At 46.5% G+C, this 20,798-nt stretch overlaps 1 protein-coding gene across 8 annotated transcripts in view; it reads right to left on the reverse strand.

The window, feature by feature from the left end:
• The window catches only part of DNM3 (dynamin 3), a 369,829-nt gene that overhangs the window by 221,938 nt on the left and 127,093 nt on the right, over positions 1-20,798 (reverse strand). For 5 of the 8 annotated variants that reach the window (XM_030572453.1, XM_030572455.1, XM_030572450.1 and 2 more), the window contains exons 11-14: positions 20,420-20,506; positions 11,808-11,878; positions 6,035-6,083; positions 3,987-4,016 (exon numbers count right to left, since the gene is read on the reverse strand). In XM_030572453.1, coding sequence (XP_030428313.1) covers positions 3,987-4,016; positions 6,035-6,083; positions 11,808-11,878; positions 20,420-20,506 — 237 coding nt within the window. Of the gene's footprint in view, positions 1-2,764; positions 2,771-3,986; positions 4,017-6,034; positions 6,084-11,807; positions 11,879-20,419; positions 20,507-20,798 lie in introns of all 8 variants that reach the window. The other 3 variants (XM_030572454.1, XM_030572452.1, XM_030572451.1) reach the window with 2 other exon arrangements.

Below are 20,798 nucleotides of genomic sequence, written 5' to 3' on the forward strand. Positions count from 1 at the left end.
AGAGGCAGGACTTCTATAAAGCCAGGAGCTGGTAACAGGGGGAAGGGAGAGGGTGCAGAGGCTGCAGTGAGAAAGCCTGCAGTCACACCCTCTGATACAAGGGAGGGAAGAGTAGGAGTCTGCCATAGGAGTGTAGGAAGCAGTCCAGGGAAGAAACAATAAGGACTGGGAGAACAGACATGAACTGCTGGTTTGAGGACCCCTGGATTGGAACCTGGAGTAGAGGGCAGGCCTGAGTCCCCCTACAAGCCACTGTGGGAGTGGTGCAGTCAGTGCAGTGATATGGAGGCTGCCTGAGACTGTGTGGAGAGCAGGGGCGGCTCTGTGTTTTTTGCCATCCGAAGCACAGCAGTCAGGCGGATTTGGCAGATTCAGTGGCGTTTCTGCGGATGATCTGCCGGTCCCGCGCCTTCGGTGTACCTGTTGCCGAAGCCATATGACCAGTGGACCTCCCACAGGCATGCCGCCGAAGGCTGCCTGACTGCCGCCCTCACAGCGACTGGCAGGTCGCCTCCCACGGCTTGCCGCCCCAGGCACGCGCTTGCTGCGCTGGTGCCTGGAGCTGCCCCTGGTGGAGAGACACTTTGGTGAGATCCCAGAAGGGCAGGACAACTGTGACTTGGCCAGAAGCCTAAGACACGAAGGAGAGGCGCTGAAGCTCCTGACCGTCAAGAGAAGGGCCACGGAGAAGTGACTGAGGCAACCAGTTGAGTAACTGCAGGACGGAGCGCAGACGGTGGCAAGCTAATTCCCCAGATGAGCCATGAGGAGGCGCCCCCGCTGGGTGCCAGTTACACCATCATTTCACTTTTGTGTTTGGGTTGCAAATATTGCAAGGAATATTTTTTTAAAACCAGAATGCCAAATTCTACTCTACTCTACCGGATATGAGTTATGAACATCAGGAAAGTGAGAAACATAAGCCATGCCAGAAGTGAGTGGAGACAATATTCTGACCGGCAGCTGAGTTGTGTGGACAGGATGAATGGAGGATGACACAGTTCCTTCCTTCAGAATTCTGATAGATAAACTTGGTGTCTGAAAAATGAAAAAATTGGGGGGGCAGGAGGGGGTATGAGAGAGAGAGAGCGAGAAAGCGCGCGTGTGTGTGTATGTACACAAATCAGAAGGAAGTCATTTTGCAGATAGTTTCAGCTGCATAAAAACAAATCATATCTGTTCCTTTCCCTCTCCGCCATTTCACATTGGTAAACAGGAAAGCAGGATCTGATGGACAAAGGACAGATTTTTGTGAACTGCTTCACAACTTTACAGTTCCTTGCATCAATTAAGATATTTCTGATTAATAAAGTAGAACAAAATATATTATGACTCAGTATTAAACAAGCATGAACAGCTGTGCTAGCCACTTTTCAAAAGTAATGTTTGAGAGGTCATTTTAAGACTGTCATTTGAACTGGCTGGGAAAGTCAGGGAAAAGAAGTGAGTGTGCAAATCTGAAGGTTAGGCACTCTAACAAAACAGAGGCATAAAAAGGAGTTATTTGCCAAGTTAGCAATTATTTAAACAAGTAACTACACAATAGTTCCACGGAAGCAATGTTAGTTGCATTGTAACTCCTAACACTGCTGCTTTATCTCCCAATACTTGTGGTACAAAATTGTGTTGCAACAGCACTATCAAACTGGGGTAAGAATTACAACAAACCAGGGGTGAGGCAACACCACAATGGATTTGTTTCTTAGGTCAAATGTGAAAAGTTCACTCACACTATGGGCCAGTAGGGAATAATATTGTAGAGGAAATCAGGTCAGCTCTCAAGGATGGAAAACAGAACTAGTGAATGACTTGAATGCAACAGGTCCTTTGCAGTTGATTCAGAAAACAGTAGCAATATTGACTTTCCAAGTACAATTTCCCTGCTTTAATTAGTAGAGGGCAAGGGTCAAAATATTCAACATATCTTCCATCATGAGTCATGTGATCTTTGAAGATGGAGATGAACAAGGTGGAGAAGATTTAATTTCCAAAGGTTCCACCTCTGGGAGACTGCTTCCAGAATTAACATTGCTTTGGATGAAATCACTGTATATTGCATCACATGACTGGAAATGATACTGACTTCATTTCAAAAAGTACCACCTTTGCCAGATAATTCAGCCTTTGGTGAAACAAAGAAAGAGAATATTCACCCAATGTTAGTTAAGCAAAGTTTAGGGCAATGATGTAAATCATCATGCATTCATAAACAGTGCAGGTTACATAACTAGAGGCCACAAAGTACAGCAGTAGATCCAAATTTTCCCTAAGTTCAGATGAATGGGAATCAAGCTTCTGGTTTGGGCTCATTATAGAACTAGGACCAAGTGATTATATCCAAATTGTCTAAAAATAACTTGGACAATTTTTGATCCAAGATTCAGATTTAGGACCTTCTCCAACTGTAAAGGTTACTCCATATGGAGCAATATTGGATTTTGCCACTGAAAGTATCTTACTTGTTCTATTTTAAAATGCTATACATGATCTATCATGTTCAAATCCTCTCACGTGTTCTTAAATGAGTGAATGCTTGATGCAGTGACACCTTTTGAGCTGTAAGGTCTATTAGAAGTGGGATTTTTACATTGAAATGATGATGTTGAAACACAAGTTTAGTGATGGTGACAAAAACCACAAATCTCACCACACAAAATATACAGTTAGGAGTTGGTCAGTCTTCAAGGCCTACCTCTTGCCAGAAGTGCTATGTAAAACAAAGTGTTACACTGGTTATTTAAAGCAGATGAGAAGACAGACTAACCTGTGGCTTAGAAAGAAACCTTGTTGAGTCAGGTCAAAACCTCAGGCGGTAGAAAAAAAAAAAAAAAAAAGAAAACAAAAAGCCAAAGATTAAGTGCAAGAGGATAAATTAGTAGAGGGGAAAATGAGCAAAGCTATACTTAACAGAACTGGGTATTATCCATTTTTCACAAATACTCAAGATGTCTGTATTTCTGATATGTGAAATAATTCTCTATCATCATTATTCAAGGCATATTACAATCAAGTAGGAAACCCCAATACGAGCCTGGATTGATTTAATGATCTTTCCAACTACTATTAGAATCAGTCAGTTTTGTTTATGCTCTGTTGCCTTAAAATAAACGTGTTACTCAGTATTGAGTAACTCAGTTTATAATGGTTATTGGTGTAATTTCGCAATATAATGACAAACTGGAATTAAATATATCCATTTTAATTATACAGGTCCTATCAAGAAACATGTCATATGGCACCAAATAGCACAATCAACTTTTATCACTTATATCCACCTGTCACTGAATTGGAAGAGTGGCTTGTTATAGAATTAACTCCTAAATGTTTAGAAGATATATTACTAATCGTAAGTTAAAATGTATTCACCTAATATTTGGTGGAGGAGTTGATAAAGTAAAAATCTATCCTGTGATACACTGATCCTCCTGCTGCTATGAAAAAAATGCTAAGAAAGCTCTAGGGGTTTAAAATTTGTAGCAACTTTTCTTTGAATTGTGTTTGCTGGAAAAAACTTTTTTATGAGTTGTGATAGAAGGCACTTGTATATAGTACATCCATTTAAGCAATAATTGATATTTCCCTTACTATAATTCACCTACCTTTCAAGAGGCAGAGCCTCCATATACTATAAACATCAAGTAAGAAATATCCAATTTTCTTCCAATGATATAGTTTAAAAGTTCATTAGTAAGTTTAGTTCATTTTAAGACAATTTAATATAATAAGTTTAAACACAGATTTGGTTGAAAGTTTAACAACATTTTTTAAGTCGTACTAGTTCAGACTTGTAAGTCACAGCAGGTTAGTGGCAATGAAGGGATGAACTGCAATTACATTTCATTGAGAAGGTGTTAAAGGTGAAACAGTTTCAAGTAAAAAAAATTTAGTAGCTAGCAATAATTAAACTAATGAGTTAGAGACAAACTTTGGCCTTTGAGAAGCTAAATGAAAAAGCAACAATAAAGCTTACAAAACTTAGCTCGTACAATTTGCCGTGAAGGCGGTAGATTGGCTCCCTGAAATAGCAAAGAATTGTAAAAATAAAGTTTTATTTCAGAAACATTTTCTCTATTCAAAAGTCATTTTGTCACGCTCTTTTCACTTCCAAGCAATTAAGATAAATACAAAACAAAAGTCTGTTTTAGTTTATCTCTGAAATAAGTAAGTTACCAATTTTGAGCTTTTTCCTTTTAAAGCCAAAGCTTTGTGGGGTTTTGCTATTTTGTTCTGTTATTTTAAGAGACAAAATACAGTCACTCAGACTCAGGAATAGTTACTCCAATTTGTATATTTCTGGGACATCACGGAATTGGGTGGTTTTCCTTCTACAGGACAACCTCAAAGCAGAGATGACTATGGCTTTGTCTACACTGGCAAATGAATGACAAAACTTGTGTCTTTCTGAGATGTCAAAAAAAAAATATACACTCAAAAGACAAAAGTTTTGCGGACAGCGCTCTCCTGCTGACAAAGCTAACCCCACTCTTTGCAGGTGGAAGTTCTTTGTCGGCAAGAGTTGACTAACAACGGCTAACTGTGCAACTTTTAGCAGCACTGCTGTAGTGACAAAGCCGTGTCGCTAAAAGCTGTGTAGTGTAGAATTAGCCTTAGTGTTTGACATGTGTTTCTGCACAGCTATAGGAGATGGAAGTCTCTCTTTGGAGGGTCTTTGGAACCGTTTAAGCCATTAGACCTTTCAGTTTTGTTTTGTTTTTAATCCCATCTGGCACGTAACTCAAAAACACATAGAAGATGGTCAAGCTCTGGAGGTATCATTGCTTCCAAACTTTCCAGAAGCCATTTTGGAGGACCATTAGAGGACCATTTTGGCCAAGATTTCAGAAGTGAGTAGTGATTTTTGGTGCTTTTGTTTTTGGGCACTCAACATGAGACACTTTAAAGAGGTCTGATTTTCAGAAAGAGCTGAGTACTTGCCTTCTGGAAGCAAGCCCTTTTAAAGCACCCCAAATTCACCACCCAAAACCGGAGGCACTCATCAATACTGGCCACTTTTGAAAAATTTTTGCCTTTGACTTTTCATTGTAATGTTTAATGCAGGAGTAATTATGTGCGAGAACATCAGGGAGATGTGCAAGCAAATAACCTAGATTAAAGGAAGTTGACTTTATTTTATTTTGACTATCCAAAATTGAAACCATCACAAATGAACACTGAGATACCATGATTTTTTTTATTTGTTTTGCTTAAAAGACAAACAGACTCTGTGGAACCTTAGAAATATACAAGAATATACACTAAGGCTGGTTGTATCAATCATCCTTAGTGTTTTAACTTGGAAAAGAAAACAGAACTTGATCCTGTAAAGTGCTGAGCATCCTTAACTTGCAGTGGAATCAGTGGGAGTTGAGGGTCACAGCACCCCTCCACACTATAAGCATCTTGCAAGCCTGTACTACACATAATAAAAAGAAACAGCCAACTAATTTAGTTAATGACATCTCAGCAAGAGTGCTATTAGTCTGAGACCACCAATCAACTTTGTTTCTTTAAAGCAAGACTATGGTATGTAATCAATATTTTTATGAAGTCAACTGAAAATTTTCAGCAGAGGTAAAAGACAAGTCCCTTCACCAGTCCCTTCACTGTGTTATCAAGCTGTGCACATGTGTGAACTAGTAAACCACTATACAACCAAGAGCAGGTATAAAACAAGTACTCACATGGTATTGGTCTTTGAACTCATTCACAAGTTTGAACTTAATGAAAACTAAATATTTAGGGACAACACAGGAAGAAATTCTGGGTACTTAAGGGCATGGAGGAGGACACACTGAAGAGCAGTTCAGTTAGCAGCAGAATTATTAAAAGTTATAGCTGACAACCCTAATGAAGCTGTCAGCTGATTCTGAAAACTTAAGTAAAGCAAGTAAAAAAAAGATGCATTTTATATTATGCATCAAGCAAAACTGGTCACTTATACATTTACAGCAAAAAATAAAAGATACGGTCCATAAAATCAACGACTGAAATTCACTTGTACGTGCAATTATCCATTCTCTTATCAAATGCCTACCTGATTTCCAACTGCACTTTTGTTAACCTGACTGCTTCGTTGTTGGGCACTAAGAAAAGCAAAGAGAAAAGTTACACAGAGGAAATGTAAATGCTAGATGAGTCCTTAAGCAACAGGCTTTGGAAACAATAAAATATCAAAATTTATGAGCCCTGAATCTGAGGCTAAAAAGAAACACAATTCAGTCTCAAATTCACAAGCAAACTCAGTTCATGTAAATTTCTGTTAACAGAAAACAGATCAACACAGATTCTTATTAATCACCTCCTCTGTAACGTACATTGCACTACCATAGTGTTGACTTATATGTCTGAAGAGGTTACTCAAGACATAAAAAGTTATGGCTCATCTGTGCACAAGTGAAATCTTAGGCAACATAAATATTAAAAAGGGGCAAGAAAAAATGAGTCACTTTAGTTCTTTAGAGCATTGCAGCAAAATCCTCCCCCACCTCATAGGTTCTCTAAAGGCCTAGTCTAGCAGCTCGTTTTGGATATTGTTCTAATTTTTATATGCACTTTGAGGATGTAAATATAAAATGAGGGATGAAACCATCACAAAATGTGGTTAATGGTCTGTAATTCCCTAGGTGGTCATAACTCCTCTTTTGATAGTTTGGCATTATATTTGCCCTTTTCCAGTCCTCTGGAATCTCTCCCATCTTCCATGACTTTTTCCATCACTAATGGCTCACATATCTCCTCACTCAGTATTCTAGGACATATTTCATCAGGCCTTGGTGATTAGATGACATCTAATTTGTCTAAATAGTTTTTAACTTGTTCTTTCCCTATTTTAAGGGCCGCCAAGAGGGGAGGCAAGTGGGGCAATTTGCCCCAGGCCCTGGGCCCGCAGGGGCCCCCATGAGAGTTTTTCTGGGCCCCTGGAGTGGGGTCCTTCACTCGCTCCAGGGGTCCCGGAAAACTCTCATGGGGCCCGGGCCCCCGGAACTTCTTCCGCTCTGGGTCTTCAGCAGCAGGGTGTCCTTCCGCCCCAGGGTGGAAGGACCCTCCACCGCCGAATTACCGCCGAAGGCGGGTCCCACTTTGGTGGCAATTCGGCAGCGGGGGGGGCCTGCCATGGGTCTTTGGGGCACTTCGGCAATCCCAGAGCAGAAGGACCCCCTCCGTTGCCAAATTAACACCGAAGTGAGGGCACCCCGACACCAAAGACCCCAGGCCCTCTGAATCCTCTGGCTGGCCCTGCCTATGTTAGCCTCTGATTCTACCTCATTTTTACTGGCATTCATTAAGTTAGATGTACAACTGCTAATAAACTTTTTAGTGAAAACAAACAAAAAAAGTCATTTAGCACTTCTGCCATTTCCACAATTTTGGCTATTGTTTCTCCTTCTCATTGAGTAAGGAAGGGGCCTACCCTATCCTTGATCTTTCTCTGTATGTCTCAAGCTAGTTTAATCCTGTTTTGTGCCTTGGTGTTTCCAATTTTATCTATACATATTTGTGTTATTTGTTTATATTCATCCTTTATAATTTGACCTTGTCATAAACAGATAAGTAAGAGTTAATGGAACAGAAGTACTTCATATCTCTTTTGCCTGGAAAGGGTTAACAAGTTCAGTGAGCCTGGCTGTCACCTGACCAGAGGACCCATCAAGGGACAGGATACTTTCAAATCTTGAAGGAGGAAAGTTTTTGTGTGTGCTGTTAGTGTTTGGTTGTTGTTCTCTCTGGGTTCTGAGAGGGACCAGACGGGCAACCAGGTTTCTCTCCAATCTCTCCAATACAGGGTCTTATAAGTTCTGAATAGTGAGTACTAGGTAGATAAAGCGAGTTAGGCTTATGGTTGTTTTCTTTATTTGCAAATGTGTATTTGGCTGGAAGGAGTTAAAATTTGTATTTTGCTGAAAGCATTTTAATTTGTACTTGTATACTTAGGCTGGGAGGGTATTCCCAGTGTCTATAGCTGAAAGACCCTGTACCTATTCCATTTTCAATTTACAAAGATAATTTTTACTGTTTTTCTCTCTTTAATTAAAAGTTTCTTGTTTAAGAACCTGATTTTTTTTTTATTCTGGTGAGACCCCAGGGGACTGGGTCTGGATTCACCAGGGAATGGTGGGGAGAAAGGAGGGAAGGGGGAGAGAAAGGCTAATTTCTCTTTGTGTTAGGATTACTGTCTCTCTCAGAGAGAGTCTGGGAATGGGGAGAGAGAAAGAGGGGGGAAGGTGCATTTTCCTCTCTGTTTAAGATTCAAGGAGTTTGAATCACAGTGATCTTCCAGGATAACCCAGGGAGGGGAAGTCTGGGAGAGGCAACTGTGAGGGAAAAGGTTTACTTTCCTTGTGCTAAGATCCAGAGGGACTGGGTCATGGGGGGTCCCCAGGCAAGGTTTTGGGGGGACCAGAGTGTACCAGGCACTGGAATTCCTGGTTGGTGGCAGCGCTACAAGTACTAAGCTGGCAATTGAGCTTAGAGGAATTCATGCTGGTACCCCATCTTTTGGATGCTAAGGTTCAGAGTGGGGGTTTATACCATGACAGACCTAGTTTCCACTTTTTGTAGGACTCTTTTTCAAGTTTCAGATCACTGAAGATCTCCTAGTTAAGCTAGGGTAGTCTCTTGCCATACTTACTATGGTCCACTACTTTCTTATCTAAGGCTGCACTCATATGTCCACTACTGATTGACATGGGCTGTCTGCAATTCACTTTTTCATTCCTGCCACATAAGTTGCCACCAGATGTGTTTTGTGAAACACTGCCCAATCCTGTGTCTTCAGGGCTTCCAAATACAAGAGGAAAGATTCTGCTACTTTTTGTGATAAACATTACCTAAAGGTCTTCAGAACATTCAGGACTACCCTCATCTCCAGAACATTCACATGCAGCTGCTATTCCTGAAGCCCAAGAATGTTGGAAGAGGTGGCCCTTCATATCAGTTCCCCATCCCAGGAACAAATATACGTGGTCACTTGGTTTTGCAATGGAGAAAATTTGAAATCAAGACTTCATTGACATATAACCATTGTAGCTATCAGGCCAATCTTTTGCTGCATGGCTCTTGCTGATCTGGCTGGCTCTGAAAATCCTTTCCCTTATGTCCTGGACCCTGTTCCAGAAATCCAAATATCCAGAAAGAGAAAAAACACACAGTCCTATCAGTGTAAATACATAGGCACTACTGCCAACTATAGCTCATAGCAATCCCTTCCCTCTAGGAGAGGTACAATTGTTCTTCAAAACCCAATTCTGAATTTTCCTTTAACCAGTTACCAATGGAAGTCTAACATTGAGGAAAGGCTCAAATCCTTCCTTTCTTTTGACCAATAGCACAGGCTCAATGACATCCTTTTTGTCAGAAAGGATTAGATTTACTGCAGCTTCTCTTTGGGATGCTGAATTACAGCACATTCTGGAAGGGAGAAATTTGTAATTCTGAGACTTGTGTCTCCAAGAAGGGCCTTGCATGATAAATGGACCCTAGTCTCCTTCTAATAGTAAGGGAGTACAAGACAGGCTGGCTAGTCGCTCCGGAATTCAGAAACCTAGAGTCTTCATCCAGAAGGAAGACAGAGTGAACTGACTTTGCACGCACTGGGCACCGCAGAATCCAGAGCACATGTATGTGCTGGTTTCTCGGCAGATGCTTTCCTTAGAAGATAAAAGAGAGGAGGAGGAGGAGGAGGAGGGGAGGATAACCTGAGAGAATGTAGGACAGATTTAATTATCTCAGCTTTCATAAGACTATCATCCATTTCCCCCCATCTTCGAAGTTTCATGGTCCTGAAACTTCTGGTGAAACCATCACACAAAGGCCTAGTAAATGCAACAATGTGTCCGCAAGCATCAGTGGCACAGATAGCTGTCCCCACTGTTGTATCACCAAAGGATAGCCACACCCTGGCTTTGTTCACTCCCTCACAAGTCAGTTTCTTACAAACTCTTTGCTCTACACCCTTGGAGATGGGGGGTACACGGTGCAAACCTTCTTCCACAGCTTGAACTGGTGTTTTCCCATATAGAACACGTACTGTTGTTCCCAACGTGAGCTGACAATATCATAGATTGAAAAAAATCTGCGTCCAAGGCCATCCTAGCCTCTGGAGTCATGCTATGGCACTATCATGATTGCGGCTGCCTCCATCATCATAATCTTTCGGAGAGGGAGGGAGAAATAAGCTGAGGATATCCTTCCATTTTCCAATAACCATCTTGGAGACATCCAGAGTGGTATGAAGTAGCTGCCAAACCTCACCAACTGGTCAAGTCTAAGATGAAAGAGGAGCACTTGTTACATCATCTAGGAATGAGGCCAAACACCTCAAAATCACAGCCTTGGGGTTTTCCTGCATTGTCTGCACATCAAAAGAAGAAATCTTAACAACCTGTTCAATTAAATGGAAAAAAGGATCAGCCCATACTGGAGAGAATTATCTTTCTCCTCTTCCCTCGGAGATAGTTCTTGGCTTCTGCTACTATTATCCTCTGTATCCAAACAGCAGTCTTGCTCATTTTCAGCAATGTCACTGTCATTCTAAGCAAGTAGTGCAGTGAGTACTAAATCAATGTTGCTAAAATCTGTATTGGCAACTGTGCCTCAATGCTACTAGTAACGGCTGCACCAAAGGCAGCCATGCATCAAAAGCTGTTTCCAGAGACACACAGCTCAAGGTCAAGAGGCTAGGCTGGGCTGGACTTGAGACCTCTTGAGGTTCCTTCCTGCCCTACATTTCTATGATTCTATAAGAGGTGAGAGACGCAGTTCCAGGTCAAGAGATGCACTTCCAGTGAGCCGTGAAGTCAAGCTAGGACAAAGCAAGAGAATCCAGTCTAGACCTACAGTAGGGGGCACAGTCAAGCATTAAGTGTCCTGAGGGTGAGTCTCTATGTGATGGGGTGTCCACACCACACTAGGCCTGAGTAGGGAAAAAAAGGGCCAATTAACCCCATGGCAGGCTGCCCCTGAAGGAGAGTCAGGGCCGGCTGAGCTGAAGAGATTAAGGAAATAAAGCACCGCAGGGCAGGGGCATGCTGAGCTGTATAAAACCAGGAAGTAGAGAGCAAGAGGGGGCATCAGGAAAGAACTGAGCACCACTTCCTAGAGATGATGGCAGTTAGCAAAAGACAAGGAGGAATCCCAGGACAAGTATGCCCAGGGATCCTGCCTGAGAATACAGACACTAGGAACAACCTGAGAAGGGGTGAGATTGCCACATGGAACAGAGGAAGCTCCAGTGGTAACCCAAAGGGGCCGGGGCAGAAGAGAGAAGAGAGGTAGGAAAGAGCCCAGGGAAAGAGCAACAGGGTCCGAGCTTGCACAGACCGTGGTTACTGGGTTTAGGGTCTCTGGGCTGGAACCCGAAGCAGTGGATGGGCCTGGGTTCCACTGCCAGCCACTGGAGAAGTGGCACAGTTGGCGCAGTGGACTGGAAGACTGTCTGAGATGGTTCATCCAGTGGGACTCTGATGCCACAGAAGAATTACTATAGTGACCTGGCCGGAGGGCCAAGCCATGAAGAGGGAGCACCCTGAGTCACAAAGAGGAAGTAATCTGAGTCCAGAGACAGACACACTACACGGTGGGCAAATGAAGACATACAGGGCATCAGACTGGTCGAGAGCTAATCCCCAGATGAACCACCAGGAGGTGCCCAGCAGTGAATAGTGAACTGCATTACACTCTATTTGCATGTCTCGAGACTGGCAGTAGGCATATCCACCATTCTAAATGTTTCAGGCTATTTTTTCCTTAAATTGGTAACAAGGGGAAATTAACAGTGTATCTGTATAATAAAGTCTCTGTACACATACTTTGCAAAGCCAATGAAGTCTTCGTGGTTGGTATTGATGTAAGATACCTGGATATCAATTAGCAGCAGTACCTACCAGGAAGAAAAAAAGGAAAAAGAAGATTTGAGTTTGCTGCATTATTGAATATTGTCTTTTATACTTATTCAGGCCAACAGCAGTACTACCTACTAAATCCCATATCTGTTTCTTTAGTTATTTAGCAAACTATGCTATAATGGAACTATCAGTCAACTACCTCCCTCAGCTTTCTTACAGTTGCCTCATTATCAGTTTCTGTAAAATTTAATTAAGACTAACCATATCTAGCCAAAGGGGAGTTTAATACATAGCACAGATTCTAGCACTATATTTTGCAGGACAGGCAATATTTGGTCTCTTATTGCTACTATTACTACATCAGGCTAGTCAGGAACCTCTATGATGACCTCTCGAGGTCCCTTCCAGTCCTAGAGTCTATGAGAGAGTCTACGAAGAATTAGGGCTCTATGGTGTTAGGCATTGTACAAACATGTAACAAGTCTGCCCAGTGAACTTACAGTTGAAGTGTTGGACAGGATAAAACAGGTGGACGAAACAGACAACAGGGGTGGGCTGGTGGATGAAGTAACAAAATGAACAGTTTAGCAAAACAGAGATTTCAGCTTGCTGCTTGAGTAGCCTTGATCTGTTGATTTGTTGGTGTCTCAGATGGATAACTGGACTGAAACGTCATGATCTATTTAACCTGGAAATATCTTAAAATACACAAAGGAAAGACGCCCCCTCCTGCAGCCTTCCTAAAGCGTGTACCAGGACAGTGCAGAGGGACCATGACCCTCCTTTCCTCCTTCCCTCTTTTCAGATGCTTGCTCCCCAGCAAGGATCAGGAGTGAACCATCCCTGTGCTCTGAGGAATGCAGGGACTGCTACAATAGAAGGCCCTTGCTCAACCATGCAAAGAAAGCGAAAGGTTTTTTGCATGGCTCTCCTCCCCTAGCAAAAGCTACACAAGTTGAGGGCACGAGCCAGTCACAGGTGTTTAACTGCAGTGTAGACATCCCCTAAGTGTGTAAAACTGTATAATTATCAAAACCTCTCCAAGTCAATGCCTCAGGGCAACAACTTATTATTGCCAGAACACTGTGGGTAAAAATACTTTGATGCATAGGCCCTAACTATTAAAAAAAAGAATAAAAACTAATAAGAGTTTTAATTTGATAAAATAATGTAATGTGACCTTCCTACTAGGATACCAGTCTCTCTGTATCCAACAAAAAACACTATGGAAAAAATAGTTACTTCTGAGTAAAGCCTTTACTCAGCGGCGGCTCCAGGCACCAGCGCTCCAAGCATGTGCCTGGGGGGGGGGGCATCCTGCCAGTCCCTGCGAGGGCGGCAGTCAGGCAACCTTCAGTGGCATGCCTGCAGGAGGTCCACCAGTCCCACAGATTCGGTGGCAATTCAGTGGTGGGTACGCCGAATCCACGGAACCGGGGATTCCTGCAGGCAAGCAGCCAAGGCAGCCTGACTATCATGCTTGGGGCAGCAAAGAAGCTAGAGCTGCCCCGCTTTTACTACTGAAGCCTTATTGTGCCTGGGCATTGCATCAAACAATCCTCTTCACCAAGTCCTATACCACTAGACTACACAATTTTGCTCCTTTTCTTGTGTAATTGATTTTTCTCATGAAGTCCAATATTTTTAAACCCCTTTCATTTCACCAAAAATTTGTACAATTGCCACTGCAGAGCTCCCAGAACACTGTACCCCACAAACATATGTTCTTTTTATTCCTCAAGGGGGAATAAAGCCCAACTTCCACTGAAAGTCAATGGGAGCTGAGTGACTCTGACTTGGGCCTTCTGAATGTCTCCGTACTAGCCTGACCGATTTTAATACAGTAACTGTTAACAGGATAAGTAAATGATAGGTACATGTATCACAGTCACCTATTTTAACACTGTCTGTGCCTGGACTCTCTCAGATTTGCATATAACTTGAACAAAAAGAAGTTAGAAGCTCTCTGAATTCACATACATAGGAAGCTGATATTTTTTGCTCATCTCTGGGCACATGAGAAGAAGGAAAAAGACAGTTACCTTTTCGTAACTGGTGTTCTTCGAGATGTGTTGTTCATGTCTATTCCACAATAGGTGTGCGTGCTCACCATGTGCACCAGTGCCAGAAGTTTTTCCCCTAGCAGTACCCATAGAGGGGGAGCGCCCCCCGCAAGCCCTGGAGTGGCACCTGCCTGGCGTGGTATAAGGGGAGCTGTGCCCTCCCCCCACCCTCAGTTCCTTCTTGCCAGACAACTTCAGCAGAGGAGAAGGAGGGCAGGATGTGGAATAGACATGAGCAACACATCTCCAAGAACACCAGTTACGAAAAGATAACTGTCTTTTCTTCTTTGAGTGATTGCTCATGTGTATTCCCAACAGGCGATTCCAAGCTGTACCTTCTGTAGGTGGGTAGGAGTTCACAAGTTCTCAGGACGGAGTACCACCCTGTCGAACCCAGCATCATGCCTGATTTGCATAGTGCAAGCTGAACGTGTGAACCAAAGACCATGTGGAGGCCCTACAAATGTCCTGTATAGGGACATGGGCCACAAAGACAGCTGACAAGGCCTGCACCTGAGTCGTGTGCACCCTCACAATGGGCGGCAGGGGATACCAGCCAGCTCATAACAGGAGCAGATGCACGAAGTGATCCAGTTGGAAAGCCACTGAGTGGAAAATCAGCTGGCCTCTCGCGCGCTCAGCCGAGGTGACAAAAAGTTGTGAGGACTTTCTGAATGGCTTGTTCCGCTCGAGGTAGAAAGCCAGAGCCCACCTCACATCGAGCGTGTGGAGAGGGCGCTCCTCACTAGTCACGTGAGACTTGAGGCAGAGGACTGGAAAAAAAATGTCCTGACCCATGTGGTAGGCAGAGACCACCTTCGGGAGGAACAAGGGGTGTGGGCGGAGCTGGACTTTGTCCTTATGAAAGACTGTATATGGCGGCTTGGAGGTCAGGGCCCTGAGCTCCGAGACCTGCCTGGCCGATGCAAAAGCAACCAAGAAGGCCACCTTCCATGAGAGGTGAGACCAGGAACACATGGCTAATGGTTCAAACCATGGGGCCATGTAAGACGAGCCAGCACCAGATTCAGGTCCCATTGTGGGACCAGGGGCTTAGAATATGGGTAAAGCCAGTCCAAACCCTTAAGGAACCGGCTGGTCATAGTATGGGAGAACACAGTGTGTCCTTGCACCGAGGGATGGAAGGCTGATATGGCCGCCAGGAGCATCCTGACTGATGAGGGCGCCAGGCTCTGGGCCCTCAGGTGGAGGAGGTAATCAAGGATAAGATGGATTAGGGAGGCCGTTGGGGACACACCTTGGTCCGCCGCCCACCTAGAAAACTGAGACTACTTCGCCATGTAGGAAACGCGAGTGGAGGGCCATCTACTTTCAAGGAAGACACGCTGAACGTGTTCCGAGTATGTCTTTTCCTCACCACCTAGCCACTGAGCAGCCACGCTGTCAGGTGAAGAGCTGCCAGGTTGGGATGGAGGTGGTGGCCCTGGTCCTGAGAGAGCAGGTCCGGGTGGAGCAGCAATGGCCACGGCAGAGCCACCACAGGCCCGAGACAGTTCCGTACCAGTGCTGCTTGGACCAGGCTGGGGCAATGAGGAGGACCCTGGCTTTGTCCATCCTTATTTTCTCCAGGACCCTGCTGATCAGAGGAAACAGAGGAAAGGCGTAGAGAAGCTGGCCTGACCAGGATAGGATAAAGGCACTGGAGATAGTGCCCATTCCTGGGCCCCCCCGGAGCAGAACTGAACATCATCGGTTCTGCCGGGTCGTAAATAGGTCCATCTGGGGAGTTCTCCACCTTCGGAAGAGCTGGTGGGCCACTTCCTGATGTAGAGACCACTCGTGCTGAGAGGAAAAGTCTCTGCTCAAGTGATCCACCCTCACGTTCCGAGAGCCCAGCAGGTGAAAGGCTTTTAGGTGGATGTTGTGAACTATACAGAAGTCCCACAGACTGAAGGCTTCGTGGCAGAGGATTGGGCCCCGCCTTGCCTGTTGATGTAGAACACTGAGGCCGTGTTATCCGTAAGAACCCTGACTACCTTGCCCTTCAGGTGTGAGCAGAAGGCCATACACGCCAGTCGCACCGTCCTGAGTTCCTTGACATTTATATGAAGGGTTAGGTCTTGAAGAGACCACAGGCCTTTGGTCTGAAAATTCCCCACATGGACCCCCCAGCCCAAGTCCGATGCATGGGACATCAGCTCCAACAACGGGCCCTGTCCCTGAACGGGACCCATTGGAGCATACTGCTTGGGGCGGACCACCACCGTAGGTAAGTGATCACCGAGTTCGGCACGATGAGGACCTTGTCCAGTCTGTCCGTGACTGGGAGAACTTCGAGGCCAGCCAGAGCTGGAGGGGCCTCATCCTGAGTCTGGCGTGGCGGACCGCAAACGTGCACGCTGACATGTAACCTAGCAGCTGCAGGCAAGCCCTGGCTGTCGTCACCGGGAACCTTGCGATCGAGTCGATGAGCCCTTTCAGGGTCTTGAACCTGTCTGGGGGGAGAGAGGCCCTGGGCGATGCTGCATCCAGGAGTACCCCGATAAACTCTATGCATTGGACCGGGACCAACGTGGACTTGAAGTTGTTTACCAATAGGCCCAGGGCAGTGCATGTGAACAGGAGGAGTGCCACATGATCCCTCATCTGCATTCGGGAGGTGCCCTTGACCAGCCAGTTGTCCAGACAGGGGAATATCTGGAGCCCCCCACGGCATCTGAGGTAGGCCACTACCACTGACATGCATTTTGTAAAGACCCTTGGAGTTGTGGATAGACCAAAAAGAAGGACTGTGAATTGGTAGTGATTCTGTCACACCCCGAAACGGAGCAGCGTACCAGTCCCTGGGATCCAGGAAGGGGATGATGGAGGCCAGGGAAATCATGCAGAACTTGAGTTTCACCATGTACTGGTTCAGGCCTCGCAGGTCCATGATGGGCCTGAGCCCCCCTTTGGCCTTCAGGATAAGGAAATACCGGGAGTAATACCCCTTACCCAGGAGCTCCTTTGGCATCACCTCTATCGCTCCTAGTTCCAGGAGCCGCCCGACCTCCTGCTCAAGCAGAGCCTCGTGCGATGGGTCCCCCAAGGGGGGGGGGAGTTGGGCGGGGAGGAGGTAAACTGAATGGTCTAACCTCGGGAGATGGTGTTGAGAACCCATTGGTCTGAGATGAGCCGCAACCATTCCGGGAGGAAAGCACTCAACCGACTGGAAAAAGGGAGCTTTATTAGGGGTGGATCCCTGCTGAGAACTGGCAGGGTACCTCCAAGCATCCCATCAAAAAACACCTTTTACCTGCCTGCTTGCCCTTAGAGGACCCAGGCTGGGGGGCAGGCCGAGATTGCCTTTGCGGGCGTTTTCTATAGTCCCGCTGCTTCTTACGGGAGGCCTCGTACTTCGGGAGGGTGGCCTGGGCAGGAGCCTGCTGCAGCTTGAACTTGGCAGTTTTTCATGCCGTGCAGCCTAGTGTCTGTCTGTTTCCTCAGCAAACAGAGCCTTCCCGTCGAAAGGGGATCCTGCACTGATGACTGTACTTCGCTGGATAGCCCAGAGAGCAGGAGCCTTGACACTCGTCTCACGGACACTGCCGAGGCCATGGACCATGCGGCCATGTCTGCTGCATCCGAAGCGGCCTGCAGGGATGTCCTTGGGGCCGCTGCCCCTTCCTCCATGAGCGCCTTAAACTCCTTTTTATCATGCTCCCGGAGAGAGTCCTCGAACTTGGGGAGGCATCCCCAGAGATTAAACTCGTAGTGACCCAGGAGAGCCTGATGGTTTCCTACTCTTAGCTGGAAGCTTGACGACGAATAAGCTTTTCTCACGAAAATATGCAGCCTCTGAGAGTCTTTGTTCTTAGGGGTCGGGGCTGGCTCCCGCTGCCGTTCCCTGTGGTTGACCGACTCGACCACCAAGGAGTTGGGCACCAGTTGGGTATACAAACACTTGTGCCCCTTAGTGGGTACAAAGTACTGCATTCCACCTTCTTAGAGATGGGAGCCAATGAGGCTGGTGTTAGCCACAGGGCATTTGAAATTCTTGCCACCCCTTCATGGAGCAGCAAGGCCACCCAGCCCGATGCCAAGGAGGACAGCACAGTGAGCAGGGAGTCTGAGGGCTCTTCCATGTCTTCTGCTTGGAGGTGGAGGCTCACTGCCACCCTTTTTAAGAGGTCTTGGTGGGCCCGATAGTCCTCCTGCGTGATGGAGGGGGGCAGGGCCAAAATCAGCTCCTCCAGACAGGGCGAGGAGGTCGGTGCGGTGCTTTGGGTGTCGGCCAGAACCGGAGGATCCACCACCCAGTCAGACTCTGGGCACAGTGCTGAGGACACAGGTCCCACTGACTCCTTTCTTAGCGATCTAGAGATGGAGGCCAACAGCGCTTCCGACGCCCCGGTCACCAAGCAAGTCCCCACCGGGGGCTGCGCCAGAGGCCACGGTGCCCATTGGTACCACTGGGCTGACCATGACGCTCAGTGCCACTGCACTTGCTGAGACACCGGCAGGGCCGGCTGTTCAGGCTGGCTAGCCTGGCCTGTAGATGGGCGGTTGTGAGCAGAGGCTGGGCTGGTATATGACCCACTGCTGCCTCTGCACCAGGAGTAGCGGCAGTGGCGGGATCTACATCAGCAACAGGTCAGCGATCTCGAGGTGGAGGAATGACACCGACGGTAGTAGCTGCTCCAAGAACTGCCTCGACGGGCAGACCTGTGACGGCGAGATGCCAGCAATCGACACCCAGGGCTACGGTGCCTTGGCAGAGACTTGGAGCAGGAGTCAGAGCAGGACGGTCTGCGTCGACGGTCGTGCTGCAACCAACTGCGGTACCTCCTTCGAGACGAGGACTGTTGGCAACATCCACCACAGTCCTGTCGATATTTGCTCCATGAAGACAAGCGGTGCCGGGAGTTCTGGTCTGATGCCACCAATCAAGACAGTCTGGCTGGCATCCAGGTGATCCACATGGCCTGAGCCTAGAACAGTCGCTGGGCAGTGAGCAGTGTCGGGACCGTTCCCTCAACTGAGACCGGTACCGGGCCACCGGCAACTGTGGTGATCCCAGTGGTGGCTTGCCCCTGGAGCATGGGGGCCAACATGGACATGAAGTCGCTGGCTGCCTGGAGGGCTTTGGGCGTAGATGGTATCTGGACACCCGGAGAGGCCTGCTCCGAAGAGACCAGGCTACTCCGCTCAACATCAGTCAGAGGCCTAGGGTGGGGATCAAGGGCTCCCTGACATGGGCCTAGCCTATGTCCCAGACTTCCCTCGGTGCCATTGCGAAGAAGGAGTCTTTCCGGTCCTCTTGGTGTGCCCCATGGATGGGGAGCAGTGCGCTAACTGGTCGATGGTATTGGAGGGTCTCCGCGTACTGACATCGCAGTGCCGGGTACCAGTTCATAGCGGTGTGCCGGGGTCGGGGCCGGCGCCGACTCCGTCAGGATGGCCCGGAGCCTAATGTCCCTTTCTTTTACGGTCCGGGGCTTGAACGACTTGCAGATCTTGCACCTTTCACAGATATGGGTTTCTCCCAAGCAGCACAGACAGTCCGTGTGCAGGTAACTCCTTGGCATAGAATGCCTACAACAGCCACACGACTTAAATCCCAGGGCGCAGGGCATGCCCTGGCCCAGACTCACTAACTAACTAAACAAACTGACTACAGGTACTAATGAACGGATTAACAGTTCTGGGGACAAGCTGCAGCAAAGCTGGAGCTGAGCAGTTCCGACGCACCTTCACTGGTAGCAAGAAGGAACTGAGGGTGGAGGGAGCACGCCAGGCAGGTGACACTGTGCCAGGCAGGTGACACTCCAGGGGTCGTGGGGGGGCGCTCCCCCCCCCACAGGTACTGCTAGGGGAAAAACTTCTGGCACCAGTGCACGAGGCGAGCATGCACACATGAGCAATCACTCGAAGAAAAACAAGGAAAGAAAAATGGGAGCAGTTATTCCAAGTTACTTGTGTCCTTTTCTTCCAAAGTTTGGAAAACTTGGTTGTGCTGATTAAAGGCTCCCCCAAGGCACAAGATTAATAAGTTGTGTGATTAAGACTTGGAGTAAACATCTATAATATTGACTGAGAGGAAGGGAACAGGATACCATGCAGCCCTTTCAAGCTCCATAGGGTCCGAGGCTCCTCAACGCTCCATGAGAAGCCAGAGGGCTGTTTTAAATTAGGTCAGCTGCTAGTAGCCCCAGAGGGCTATTATGATTGCAAGGGATTGTCCCTTTTCCTTGGCCATGTCCCATCCACTGTCTGCAAGTGGGATTAGAAGAGGAGTTGTTACTCCAGTTCTACACCATCAGCAGGTCATCCACATTTTCTGATCCCATTTGCGACTGGCAGATTAAATGAGGAATCTTTGGAACAGCGCTGGCCTCCTTACCTCCTTTCTCTAGAACCTCTCTCCATTCTCCATCTCTCCAACATCTAATACACCAATGTCTGTTACACTTTCGACACAAGCAATTTACCATGGCTAAGGCTTTTCAAAAATGGTTCTTGTCCTTCATTACTCTCAACTCCCAACCCACCAGATTTCATGTTTATTCCCACCTGTTCCTTGGTCTTCTCCTCTCTGTCTCGAATGTGGCCAGCAACAATCCTTTCCGTTTCCTCACATAGCCTTGGATATGTCGCCAGCTGTAAGGCAAAATGAGGAGGAATTCAAATTTGCTGAGTGATGTTAAAAGGATACAAATGGAGAATCTACACTAGTCTCTGGAGAGAAGTAAGTTTTGTAAACACTGTACTAAAGTTAACAAGACCCCAGGAAGCGTACTTACCAGTAAAGGTAGTTTAATATAATATGCACAGATCCAAACTCTGGGAACTTGCATGCCTATCTGCTTCATGGACTGCTCAAAAAAGTAGTGCCCATTTTGAGTGCATGTTCCTTTGCAGAACTGGATGTTTTAATGAGAGCAAACATGGA

Source organism: Gopherus evgoodei, chromosome 8, assembly GCF_007399415.2.
Source record: "Gopherus evgoodei ecotype Sinaloan lineage chromosome 8, rGopEvg1_v1.p, whole genome shotgun sequence".
NCBI lineage: Eukaryota > Metazoa > Chordata > Testudines > Testudinidae > Gopherus > Gopherus evgoodei.